Raw genomic sequence first — 13588 nt, forward strand, 5'->3', positions numbered from 1 at the left:
ATTGACTAACTGCTGATTTTGCAACCGACGTGCTTTCATAAGCGCACACAAAATAAGATAAATAAACAATAAATCTTCTATCCTTACATATGGCAGTTAACAAATCTTGAAAATTAACACTTATCTTTGGGAAAATCAAGACTATTTAAGTTACTTTTATTTTGCGAATTATTTATTGAAATCTTGTTACTCATACCTTTGTTTAATGTAGTATTTCTGATGATTTTTTTTTTCATTATTCTGAAATATGTAATCTTAAGTGTTAAAATGGATTTTTAACGCGCATAAAAAAACGTGAAAGGACAAAATAATTAACTGCAATTTTGCCACGAAAATTTTTTCATTAGCAAGTAGAAGATTGTTTTTTAATTTAAAGTCTCTGCGCGCAGGATGTGCGTTTGCCTGACGCTCCACGGGCCTTCCACTTGGTTCACATTGACCCAATTTTGCCAAGACAAAACCGCCGCTCAAATTCTCCTTCTTTAACGTAATTACTGTGCTAAATTTAGAAATTTGAAACTGCTTACCATTTAACGCACACTACTGGTAAATGAAAAATAATAATAATTTATGATGAGACGCTAAACGTGAATTCATAAATAAACTTTGCTCTCAAATATTGGCGTAACCTTTATTGCTGATCGCCTCTCTCCAGTGTTGATCAAGAATCTCCGAAACGCAATATGCAAACCCAAAACTTTCTCTGTCCAACAAGAAGGAGGCGGCTGCGGTGGGTCGCTTTGGTTAACAATCACTGCTGAATGCCTTTCGCCCGACGGCTTCAGATAATTGATCTCTACTGCTCTGCAAAACAATTAAAATTTGTAAGCATGCGGAAATGATCGTTGCTACTTGAAAAATTGCAAAGACTTCAGTCAAAGAATAATCAGATATTTGCATAATTATCTTTCATGTTCATCTCTCTGGAAATCCAAAGTTGTCTAAGTGACATTTAATTGCCCAAAACTTGCCTAAATGAGCTTCGGTTGCCCTTGAGGTTTGAATTATACGAGGACTTAACCTAAATATAATTACGTTATTTTAATTTTTTTGTTTTTTTTCTTTTGCTTGAAGGAGGCAGCACTAATTACTATATTTTCCCCAACACCTTCAAATTACAATATTATAAATTTGTTCTGAATTTGCAAAAGGATGGATTTGATTTCAACACTTTTGCTTTCAAATTAAGCTTACGAGTTCAAATTCAAATTCAATTTTGTACTAAGTTGTTTACTATAGGTCTGGCTGGCAATCCTATCTCATCAACAATGTATTTTTTTCCCTAAAATAATCTTTGACCTGTTGTGAGAGAATAAGCGAATTGAATTAGAGTATATCTATAATTCTTATGGAAAAAAGAAACGCCAATTAAATGAAATATATGGCGTAATTTACGCGTGCCTTATTCCAAAGATATTAACATAAAATGAGCAAATGCTTCTGAATCAAGATTCAATGTATGTTATGTGGTATATAATGCTTAACAAAATCAATAAATCTTGAATCTATGGCGCAATTTACGCGTGCCTTATTCCAAAGATATTAAGATAAAATGAGCAAATGCTTCTGAATTTGAATGTTGCCGATATGATTCTGTATAAGATGAGCTCTGATGAAAAATCTTTATTAACTTTTATTGTAACTAGAAACTAGAAGCCCAAATACAATAATATTTATTTGTTTTTATTTTTTAGATCAGTGACGCACTGTACCGTTTATGCAAACGATTCTTAATGCCAAAAGTGAGGGCCGTTCAATGAGCAACAGGTTATCCTCGGTAACATGGGGGAAAACACAATTGGAGGGCTCAAGGATACACATTCCGTTAAAATATTTATTTTTGGTCCTGATTAGCTGAATTAATTAGTTCGTCGCTAGAGTCGAGAAAAGGCCCGGCAGCAGATTGAAAGTGAAATTGAGCACCGATCCCGCAAGGAAAGAATGGGTCTTATATAATCTTGATGGCCTGGTCAAACAGGTACAATCGCCGAATTTCGGGGTTACGTCACACAAATAAAGCACAAGCCGTTGGTTGGTCGGCCGCTCGCTCACTCTCCACCATGTGTGTGCGAGTAAAAAAATTTCTCTTGCGTAAAAATATGCTCAAAATTTTCACCTTGCGCCGCGCACCGAAGCCAAGGGCGGGAGAGGGAAGTCTGCAATCTTGCACCTCCGAAGCCAGACCGCAGTTCTGTCGAGGTGCTCGCGCCATTTTGGTTGCTTGGTGCAGCGCGCTGCACTTGTATAACCCCGTGCTGCAAAAATTCTCAAAAATCTGAGCGGGAGTCTACACATTGACTGCTTTGGCTCAGGACGCTGATTTTGGATTAACTATTTTCCAAGGCAAGTATCTTCCTTTGGCTTCTGATAACAATTAAAATTATCCTGAACACGTGAAACCTGTTTACAAATTAACAACACAATTCAATTCGTCAACAATATTATTAATTATTATTATTTTTGACTAAAAATGTTTTATACTCCTTGTCAGGCACTATTGACGGAAATCTGATTAACCCTTATAGTAAATGGTAAATTTTATTACGCGCTCATAGAGCATGCAATAGGCATAATTGACGTTTTAACTTTTGTTTATGAAGAAATTCGACCGACATTTTCAAAATTGCCCATAAAGGTTCCACTGTGCCTCATTCCAGGTCTCGTTTTTTTTAATAACATTTTTTTAAAATTATATTTAAGTCAGTTTATACATCATGCTCAGTTCAATTTACTAGTATTTTCTATCTAAGTATTAAAAAAAGTTGTATTTGTGTTTACTGGAATTGAAGATTTTTGCATATAGTTGAAAGGAAGATGCTGATTTTATAATTTTATTTCCGTATTTTATTACTAAATATAAACGATATAATGTTGCTAATAATGACCTCAAATTTAATTATTCTATTTGCGTTAGCCAACGTGCAAAACAAACGTGGCGTTAAATTGGCCATTTGTTCGCTTGAAGTGCTTGTTTAAGCACAAAAGGTGCGCTTGAGGTATAAAAACGGCCGTATTCTCACTTTTGTTGCACTGCTAACGAGCGCACAATCATTGAATTCACCAACTATGCGAGCCAGCGAATTGCAAGTCAGCGTTATTCACATTATACCGCTGTAACAAAATACCACAAAGGAACACTGTTGGCGGGTGCCGATAGTAAATAATAATAGCCGCGACGCGTGCCTCCTCTCTGGCTGGCAAGACAATGTCACTCTGGTAGCAGATTCGAATTATGAGCGACACGCCCGCACCATTGTTTTTGTCATTAAGTAATTGCCACCGCACGAATGGTATAATCTGTCCGTGTCTCATGCTGCTGGCGCATTAGAGCCAAGATGTGTTTGCAAAACACTCCATCCGGCTTTCTGTGTTTACTATAATGGAAGTACTCAAAAAAGACGGTCAATATTGGCTTTGCAATAAAACGCTCTGAGAATTAGTTGTTCGGTGCTGTAGCACTTAACAGTTACTATTGTGATGCTAAGGATAGTGTTAATTAATTGCGTTGAATATGATTTTTTTTAGAGAGAAATAAAAGAATATAGATTCAAGGTTATCCAGCGTTGTAATTTTGGGGCATTTTTTGCAATGCTTTTAATACATCAATCGCCTTGTTGCAATCACTGCAGCCTTGATGATCTTCAAACTGCACGGCTGTTTTTATAAATTAGATGTTTTTTTAGAATATTAAAAAATGTATTTTTTAATTCAACTTATTGAAATCTTTGGCATCTAAATACAATTCTTTTTATAAACAGCAAAAAAATCTAAAATTAAAAATTCACAAGTTTGTAATTTCTATAAATGATTGCAATGACAACGCGGCAACGGCTTATTAGACAATAAAGATCAATTTGAATAGTCTAGAAAAAAAATGTGAGTTTCTTTAAGCTTGAAATTTATTAAATTAGTATTTTTTAATGAAATTCCATTGTAAAATCGATTTTATAGAATTGCGGGCTATAAAAGAAAGGTCTCTGCATTTTCATGTTCAACTCTTTTATAACTACCAATGTGTGACTTTTCAACAGTTTGTTGCTTGTATATTGCAGCATCCAGTCAAAAAGCCATCCCAATTTCTAGGTCCCACCACATTTTATTAAATAGACCATTTATTACTTAACACAAGAAAGCTGGGGAGCGGCTCGAGGAAATCTGCGTACTGGCTAACGACGAAATCTATTTTAAGTGAAAAAAAAATAATATCAATCTTTTCTTGAAATAGTCATAATGCATCAATTTTAAACTTAATTTTTCCGTTCATTCTTTATCCAGTAAAAAGAAAAAAAAACGAACAAATTAATAAAGCCAAAATGATAACTACTGAATTTATGAATGGATATAGCAAATTCAGCGTTGCTGCGTCGCGGCCTCGCGGGTCGCAAAATTAAGGTCACAAGTGATGGTAACTCTACGCAAAACGTGCGCTAGCCGCGCCGCTAAATGCATAAGCGGGATTAAATAATTATGCTGCTAGTAGTGGTAGGCGCCTTTTTAACACCGAATGCTGCTGGTCCACGTGTGTTCAAGTTTCGGGCGTCGAAAATGAAAGTTCTGCTGCAAAAGCGCGCGACTGGGCTCCTCATCTTCCTCTCTTGCAGCAAGCACGCTAATAAATTTTACGGCACGCGGCGGCGGCCAAAACTTTCTTTCTCTCAGCGCCCCACAGGAAATGGTGGAACTTAATTTTCGGCGCTTGAGAAACGCGCACAAGTTTGCGTGAGATCGGAAACCGGTGTTTGTCAGTGGTTTCGTTAATTGATCTCCTCGATCGCTTTTTATATTAGGCCACTCTAGCAAAAAAGTTTTTGCTACAGTGCGGTTGGAGTTTTCCGCATAAGACATTTATGGTTGAACTGCGTTTCTATGTCTGACATTTTATCGGTTCACAGGATTTTATCAATGTGAAAATATGTGCAAAATCATTACCTGTAGTTTTGATCCAGGCCAGATTTATTATTTATTTATAAACAGTCGCAATCCAATTAACAATTTATTCTTCCCATAAATTTAAATGCCCATCGATAAATTTTTCAAAAACAATGAAGTTAGTTTTATTAGTTTTTAACTGCTTAATTGTAAAATATCTAAAATTTTCCAAGTGAAATTTAAGTTTTACTCATTGTCAGATGAGTTAGAAATAAATTATTTATGTAACTGAGTAATTGCACAGACTTTTATCACAATTGATTATTTGTGTGTGAAAAAATGTATTAATTTCATCCAAGCATCTAATTTCATCCTTCTTTTTCAGATGGGCTACGGTCCTAATTTGTCAAAATCTGGTGTCATGATTGAAGCGCTGGACAGATGGATATTCTACGGTCTAGGAATACCCCCAGGTAAGTTGTTAAAAGTAAAAATTACCACTACGCTAAGAAAAAGTTGCGCAACGGCTGAATAATGAATCACGGCACTTGAATGTAAAAAAAAGAGGAAAGTTGCTGGACGTGCAAATTTTTTAATAAATCGCAGTGACGGCTTTTAAGTCAATAAAGAGCTAAATTGAACAATTTTTTCCATTTATATGATTTATTTGGTTTCCCGTCTTCTTAAACTTTTGTAATGAATGGAAAGTAAAATTGCAAATAAAATCTTATTTAAATAATTGACGAACAGCGTTGCTGTTCATATTTTAATAATAATTTTGAATATATTCAGAAACTTTACACATCATTCAGGAGGGCGAAATTTGTATGACCCCATGTACAAATTGAAGGGAATTGCTAATGAAGTAGAATGTACCACCAGTGGGTCTCAATGACAGTGAAGGTCAACTGGTGGTTTGCTTAATGTGAAATCGCACGTAGGCATTAGAAGATTGACAGAGCTTCTACTAAAAACCACGTCTAAAAGCTCGTTAAGCTTCAACCCAAACAAGACTTAAAATTATGAAACGAATTCAAAAAATAATCCTAGTTCCATATTTTTTATACAGTTAATTCCTGTTTAGTTATTCCGCATTCTTATTACATATATTTACATCAACAACTTAACAAAATTGTTATATTGCAAGTTAGAAACATCTATAAAATTAATGAATTAATAATGGATTTTAATTTAATGATATTAAATTAAAAACATTTAATTCGCTTAACTTTTGTTTTATTCCCCTATGCTCCCATTTAAAAAAAAGTAATAGTAATTTTTGTCCTGTCTCTAGAAAAAGTAATTCCAATAATTTGAAACAGCTGTCCTAGCAAGTAGTGTGTGGCAAATTGTAAATTTTTTACAAAGGTTAATTTCCTTTGAATTTTTATAATATGTATGTCATTGGTTGTTACTTATGCACATTTCAAGTCTCTCGCACTCCTTAAGCGCGGATCTTTTTATGGCTCAATTCCAATCATTCAATCTATAAAAATTTGTTTTTATTTTATGTTGTCTATGTTCCAAATTGGGATAGTTGCAGGGACTAATTACATCCTTGCGATGTCTTTTTGATCATAAGTTTTATTAGATTAGATCAAAATTTATTCCATTAGAAATATATTTAACAATATATTATATAAAATTTTGTATTATTATATTGCAAATGATAAAGATTTGTAATTTTTCTCTCTAAATAAGAACGAATGTAATAACTTTGAATTTATGATTAATTTTACAGCAAAGAAGAGTTTTTTGAACTTATTGATGAATTGTAATATTCTTGTTTTTTTACCCTTTTTTCTACTTGTTTTGTACTATGTTGCAAATGGGGCGCGTCGCAATGAGTCATTACATCGAGGCGACGCTTCATAAGTCAATAAATATTAATAATAATGTATCTCCATATGGACAGCGATTGCCTCTGTGATAAATAAAAAAATATCAATTGCAACTGTATCTTCAATTTGCCTGTACATTTGACTAATTTGTGAAGAAAAAACAATGATAATTAGTAATAAATTACTAATATTGAAAAATATAACACATTTAAGTGATTTAATGCCTTTAGCTATTTAGCGGGGGTGGGCAAGCATTTAAATAACCCTCTTCACTTACCACCGAGGAAAATCACACCCAGAAACCCTGTAACCGAGTATCACTCAGTTTAATGTAAGCATTCAAATGCACATCTACAATGTTTGTTCATATCATAGACAACATTTGAAAAATACTTCTAAAAGTTTCTTAACAAAAAATTCAAGGTAATGTTAACGTCCCTTAGTACCTTGGGCAATTACTACCTTGAGTAAAACTACGACGTATAAGCAGTAAAGATTGAATTTAATGAAATTGAAATTTCCGTGTAATCATTATCTCTGGATATTCATTTACAATAGTAATAGTAATTAATTTCAATATTAATTAATATAATATTTTTTGCTTAACTGTCAATTATATATTTTTGCGACTTGCTTGGTGAATAACAAACATTTATAATAAAAAGAACACTTTATTTACAGATTACCGAACAAAAGACTGGTTCATGATGGAAGAACCTGGTTTTATCGCGATCTTGTTACTTTTCATCTACCTGCCCTTCTGCACAAGAGTCGGCCCCTGGCTGATGAGGGACAGGAAACCCTTTGACTTGCGCAACACCATCATCTTTTACAACTTCACGCAAGTCATTTTCAGCGCGTACATTTTCTACGAAGTAGGCTTGAAGCTCATTTTGTTTTAAGATAATTTCGCTCATGTATTCACAGGGCTTGCAAGGTGGTTGGGCAAATGGATACAGCTGGACCTGCCAACCTTTGGATACTTCAACAAGTCCAACTGCAATGAGGGTGAAAAAAAAATCGAGATTTATCTTTTAATTTAATCCAATAATAATTATTTTTAAATTGAATTATAACATTTGCTTGATAATGACAAATTTACTTTCTGTTCTGGCGTTTTTGAATCCGTGCATGCATGACAAAACAGAACAATTTTTTAGTTCTCATGAGCATGAGCAAAGAAGCGATAAACCACAAACTCGTTTTGTAATGATCAAGGTTAAATGCAGGACGCGGTTCAGCACAGGGAAGAAATTTTATGCAAAAACTCTAGTATGTTATTTCACATGTGAATTTGCAATTTCAATTTTTTTTTACCTGCCGGTATTTTTTAAATTGTGGTTATAATTTTGGCTTACAGACGAACAACGAAATTGAAAGGATACTTTTTCTATTAAAAATACAACAATATTAAAATCAATGGGGGCTATTTACATGCTAAGTAAGCGTATGTGAATTGCTGGTACTAACTTAGCATGTGAATATCCCCCAATAATAAAATGAATAATGAATTGCATTTTAAAATGTTTTTTTTTTACAATTAGACACACACAAAAACCTTGGATTAAAATATTTTTGTGTTGCACTTCAAGCACCAGAGGAAAAGAAAATTTTGACGTCTAAATAATTTCGTAGTAAATTTCATATAAAATTTTTCTGTAAATTTTCAGATGGCTAGAGCTGTGTGGCTTTATTTTATTTGCAAACTCGTCGACTTGATGGACACGGTGAGTAATTTAAATTTGCCTTGATTTTAATGATTAATTTGAAATTTGAAATCATTTAAAATTAGTTTGGAAAAAGTCTCACGTCCAACTATTTATAAATTGTCTGGCTATTCATGTCATAGTTAATTAACAATCATATAATTAAAGACCTTCAACTTAGCAATAACGTATGCTTAAATTTGCAAAAAATCCAGCAGACGATTTTTTCCTCATCTCGCAACAGTCTGCACAACGTCACCCAATGAGATTAAAAAAGGTGTGGCTCAAATTTAATTGTAATTTCCTCGAGGTCATGTTTCTTTTGATTCATATTTGCCAGCCGTTTTTTGTCAGTATTGGAAAATCCTGATTGCCCAAGCACAAAAAACTGTTTTCGGTCGCCGCAGACGCTCAACGATTTGAAAAGAAAAAAACGTTGAGTGACGTCATGGATCACGCAATTAGAAGCGATCTGAAGTTGGGATGTGAAAATCCCCCTTTTCCCATAAATGAAACTTATAAATTGCATTATCATTATTCAAGAACGGGCTTTGAGGTTGTATGTTGAAATGCTTGCAGGTTTTCTTTGTGCTGCGCAAGAAGAACAACCAGGTGTCTTTTCTGCACTTGTATCATCACGTTAGTATGGTGGGAATTTCATGGGGAGGAACCCGCTATATGCCAGGTTAGTTTTAAGGACAAAGCTTATGGTCAAAATAAAATTGAATTCTGCTTGTTGAAAAAAATATAAGAAATCCAAAAACATATATATAAACATATTTTCCGAAAGTCAATTTATTTACAGTAAGGAAAATATGCCATGAAAATCGACTGTTTTGAAATTAGATTATTCAATTAATTTATTAATAACTAATAATCAAAAAAGTCAAATAATCTATTTAATCTCTTTGCTTAGTTAGAAACAAATACCTCGCTATCAACGTGTTCAATTGAAAATGGATGATAGCTTCTTCTTATGAAGCGAATGTAATGAAAATATAAATAGTCAAGAAACATTCAAATTTTTCTAGGTGGACACGGTACCATGCTCGGACTTTTGAATTCCTTTGTCCACGTGGTCATGTACACATACTACCTCCTTTCGGCCTTTGGTCCGCACATGCAGAAGTACCTCTGGTGGAAGAGGTACCTCACCAGGATGCAAATGGTGACTAAGATTTTAGAAAATCCCTTAACAGTTGAAAAATGTTGCCCCTCAGATCCAATTCATGATGGTGTTGGTGCACACAATGTTGATCCTGCAGCCGAGCTGCACCTACCCAAAGGTTGCAATCTTCTTCCTGGCGCCCAATACGCTCATCTTCTTCTACCTGTTCTACGACTTCTACCAACAGGCGTACAGGGCGCAGGCAGCTACCAACGGAAAGGCAAACGGCGTTCATAAGAACGGAGTGCACACCAACGGCAACGGTGTCCACAAAAACGGACACTCGATTCCCGTTTCAGCGTGTTACTCGCCAAACGCCAAGATCGACTAAAAATAAACTGAACAGTGGTTGCTTTTGTTCATTTTCTTTCAATCCTTCAGAGGGTGAGGAAGTTTTTGAAAAAGAAAATTCCAAATTTTTTTGGATTGTGATTTGCGATTGTTTAAAAAAAATTTGGGAGCGACTCAAGTAAGATGCTGATAATAATTTTGACAAAAGTATATTCATATTCAAAATGTCACTACGGAAATTTATATATTGTAATGGATCACTTACTAGTTGAGAAACTTGCCATAAAAATCTTTATCTTTCCTTGTACTGAGACCCGGAAGTTTAATTTTACATCTCCTCACCATTATCTTTCTTGTTGATTAGATTTATTGATCAGTTTTTTTTAATGACGATTTTTCACTGTCATCAACATTTAACTGAATTCAATTGAATTGAATAACTATGCCTTTTTCATCATCAACTTTCCTTGCCACTAAGCTTGTCACTAATTACAATAGGAGATGATCTATCTATATTTCGCTCAAATTTGTGAGGCAGAATAGACTTCGTATCCTTCTTAAGTAAAACACGACATTCATTATAAAATAAAATAATAATGTTTGGCAAATCAATATATTTCATGAATATTCTTGCCATTTTTGGTGTTAAATAAAGTAGTGTTTAAGTTAAAAAGATGTTTGCGCATGACCAAATGTGGTTTATTCTATGCTATGTATGTGAAAATCAAGATATTTTATGCCATGTTGTCAGGGAATTTGTAAATATTATACTTTTGTGCTTTTAAAGAATTGCACAATTTATATACTAGAAAATATCCCAAATAGAAATCCTCGAATTTCTATATCATAACACCTTTTTTTTTAAATTAAGTCACAATACAAGGTCCGACAATACCACCATGTAATAAGTAATAAGTATTTTTGAGCGCTTGCTTATGCCTATTTAATAATGTATTATAATGTCATTCAAAATAAAAACAATATATGATTTTTAAACATTTGTTCTGAATTTTTATTCTGCCCCCTTATTCACTGGACATTAAAAAATTAACTAGACTATCTTTTAACTGATATTATTTAGTACCTGTACATTTTGTTTTTGTACCTTAAAGTACACATGAGCACTATAAAATTTTTTCCACATTTCTACAAAAATTATTGAAAGAAATACAATTAATGTGGGAGGGAAACATTGAAATGACGGAAAAACAAGATACCAACCAGTAGCATGATTGATTTAGCAAAAACTTTGGAGATCAAAAATATCCTATCTCTGCCGCATTGAACCTTTTCATTCTCCTTTGTCACTGATAATTACTTATTCCAAAGATCGTTGTAAATATTTGATCTAAAATGGAATAAAAATCTATTGAATTGAATTGAAGATTTTCACAAATATTTAGAATATATGAAAAATTCTCAGGTATAATAGAGTGAAAAATCTACTTGTGATATGTATTTGCTTAAATCTACAGATTATAAAATTGTGAGATATTCTAGGTCTTAAGATCTTAAGATCAACAACAGAGTGGCGAATAAACAAAAACGGGGTGCTTTCGCCTTGAGGATAGTCAAGCCCTAGAACGACCCACCAATTTCTCCTCCCTTTGATCTGCAAGCTATATTTGTGGCATCAGTAGCAGTTTAAAAGTGCTTGTGATTGTTCTTTTTTCAATATATAGTGTGGGTTCACCCTGGCGGCGGCGTCCCTCTTGATTTTGGGCGCTTTAGCAGACCTCTGCTACCCTCATTTTTTCACATTTCAACTTTTTATGTCTTTTTATGAAAAACCGCCTAAATAAACCGGAAAAACCGGTAGCACCCAGCCAGTATATATGCAGTAGTGCCAACCCAAAAATCATAGTCTGGAATATACTAGATATATACCTTATTTACCGACTTGCATCGTCACAGTGGTGGAATTTATCTATTTTGCAGATGGACTGCTCCGATTTCGTTATTGTTTATTCTACTCAAGTCATACATGAAAAAAATTGATTTGGAAAAAATGAGCAGAAAGGGTATCACAACTAGCAGAGGTCTGCTAAAACGCCCGACATCAAAAAGAAATCGGCCACCGCGTGAACCCAAGTTTCAAGTGATGTATTTTGATACACCACCGTCACCACCCCTTAGATTCAATACAAAAAACAATAATAATGATCTAAAATGGAATAAAAATCTATTGAATTGAATTGAATTGAACAATTCATATGGTTCAGAGAAAATTAAAAAAAAACTTTATTAAATATTGCTTTTTTATATTTGAATGGAGAATAAATAAATAAATAATTGGTTAATAACAATTGTTTATCATTTCTAATTCCTTAAAATTTCATATTAATATTACCTATTATCATCTATAGATGTATAATAATGATTGATAATGATCTGATCTAATGTAAGCTACCTACTTTTTCAGGTTTTAATTAATATTTTATACAAATATGTTTGCCTCCTAACAGGTAGGCAACTGGCGGCCCTAGAAAGTTTTACATGAAGCCTATTTTATCACAAAAATACGCAATACGCAGCTAAATACAAGATTTCGCGCAAATGCTTGACAGCGATTGCATGGTTTCACAACAATTCGTTTTCAAGTACTGCAGATGGGTGATTTTGTTTTCTCAACAAACTTCCCTGAATGACACAGCGGAAAATTTGTCGACGGAGCGATGATTGACTCACAACGCAAATAATGCAGCAGACCAATGTCCACCAGCCGCGATTTTGTTGTGCATGCATAACTACTTGAAACGAAATAAAAATGCATCCGAAATTAGGCCATCTCTTATTCTAAGTACTGGTTATAGTTTAGGGGAACTTTTAATAATTGCTTTCTTTAAAATCAGGGAAAGTTCACTAAATTTCTCATGAAATTATTCACTCTCATTTTCTCCGCCGTTCATTCCGACAAATATTGAATTAAATTTCCTCTCCTTCGCGCAACTACTGCGCGGAGATAATTACGCTCTAATGCTGGTGCAACAAATGCCAGAAAGCAAGCAATTATTGCATTAAGGTTAAGGTTTTGTTGCGCTCTTCAAATTTCGACAAAATTAGTGCGTGCCAAAACCGGTTTCCTTGAGCAGCTGCACATAATGCACCTAAGTGTGGAAATCTCATTTCATTCATTCTGGGTAAAAAAATCAAATGAACAAACAGTTTCGATTCCTCTTCCATCATTCATTCGCACATAGAAAAAACATCCCCGAAATTCCTGAACATGCGAAATTTCATAGATGCTGCTTACACATTGTTTATAAAAACGTCATTGATTGGGACCAAAAAATAAAAAAATGCTTCATTGGGAGGCCATAACTTGAGCTGCAGATTTTTGCCAGGAGTAAGAGCAAAAAAATAACAAATACCGCGGTAGTAGGCAGTTTCAGGCAGTCATCTGCATGAAATGTTTTTATTTTGTAATCGAAAAATTTTGTTACTGTACAATTCTCATCAATTATTTTAAACTGTATAATTTTGAATATGCCACATGAGGAAGCAATTGCCTTTGTGATGGATCAATAAACACAATTTTTAACTATAATTACTTTTAACTTGATTTTTAATTTTGAATTGAATTGATTTTGAAATAAATTTTCTGCAATTCAAATTTAGAAAAACCCGTTGAAAAATCTGGATCAAAGTAACCCATCCAAAGCTTTCTTACTTTGATTAAAACTGCATAATAAGACTTTAAGGAAATTCATGTT

General features: G+C 33.8%; 2 protein-coding genes across 3 annotated transcripts in view; one reads left to right on the plus strand and one right to left on the minus strand.

Annotated features, from left to right (window-relative positions):
- LOC132194872 (zinc finger protein 3-like) overlaps positions 1-13588 on the minus strand; it is a 46910-nt gene that overhangs the window by 14385 nt on the left and 18937 nt on the right. The window lies entirely within an intron of this gene.
- Positions 2170-10873, plus strand: LOC132194883 (elongation of very long chain fatty acids protein 7-like). The gene is made up of 8 exons (XM_059616466.1): positions 2170-2343; positions 5255-5342; positions 7392-7585; positions 7638-7718; positions 8381-8437; positions 8996-9101; positions 9448-9584; positions 9637-10873. Exons 2-8 carry the CDS (start codon positions 5255-5257, stop codon positions 9913-9915), a joined length of 942 nt encoding a protein of 313 aa, XP_059472449.1. The 5' UTR covers positions 2170-2343; the 3' UTR covers positions 9916-10873.

Source organism: Neocloeon triangulifer, unplaced genomic scaffold (assembly GCF_031216515.1).
Source record: "Neocloeon triangulifer isolate White Clay Creek 2 clone unplaced genomic scaffold, ASM3121651v1 ptg000008l, whole genome shotgun sequence".
NCBI classification, from domain to species: Eukaryota; Metazoa; Arthropoda; class Insecta; order Ephemeroptera; family Baetidae; genus Neocloeon; species Neocloeon triangulifer.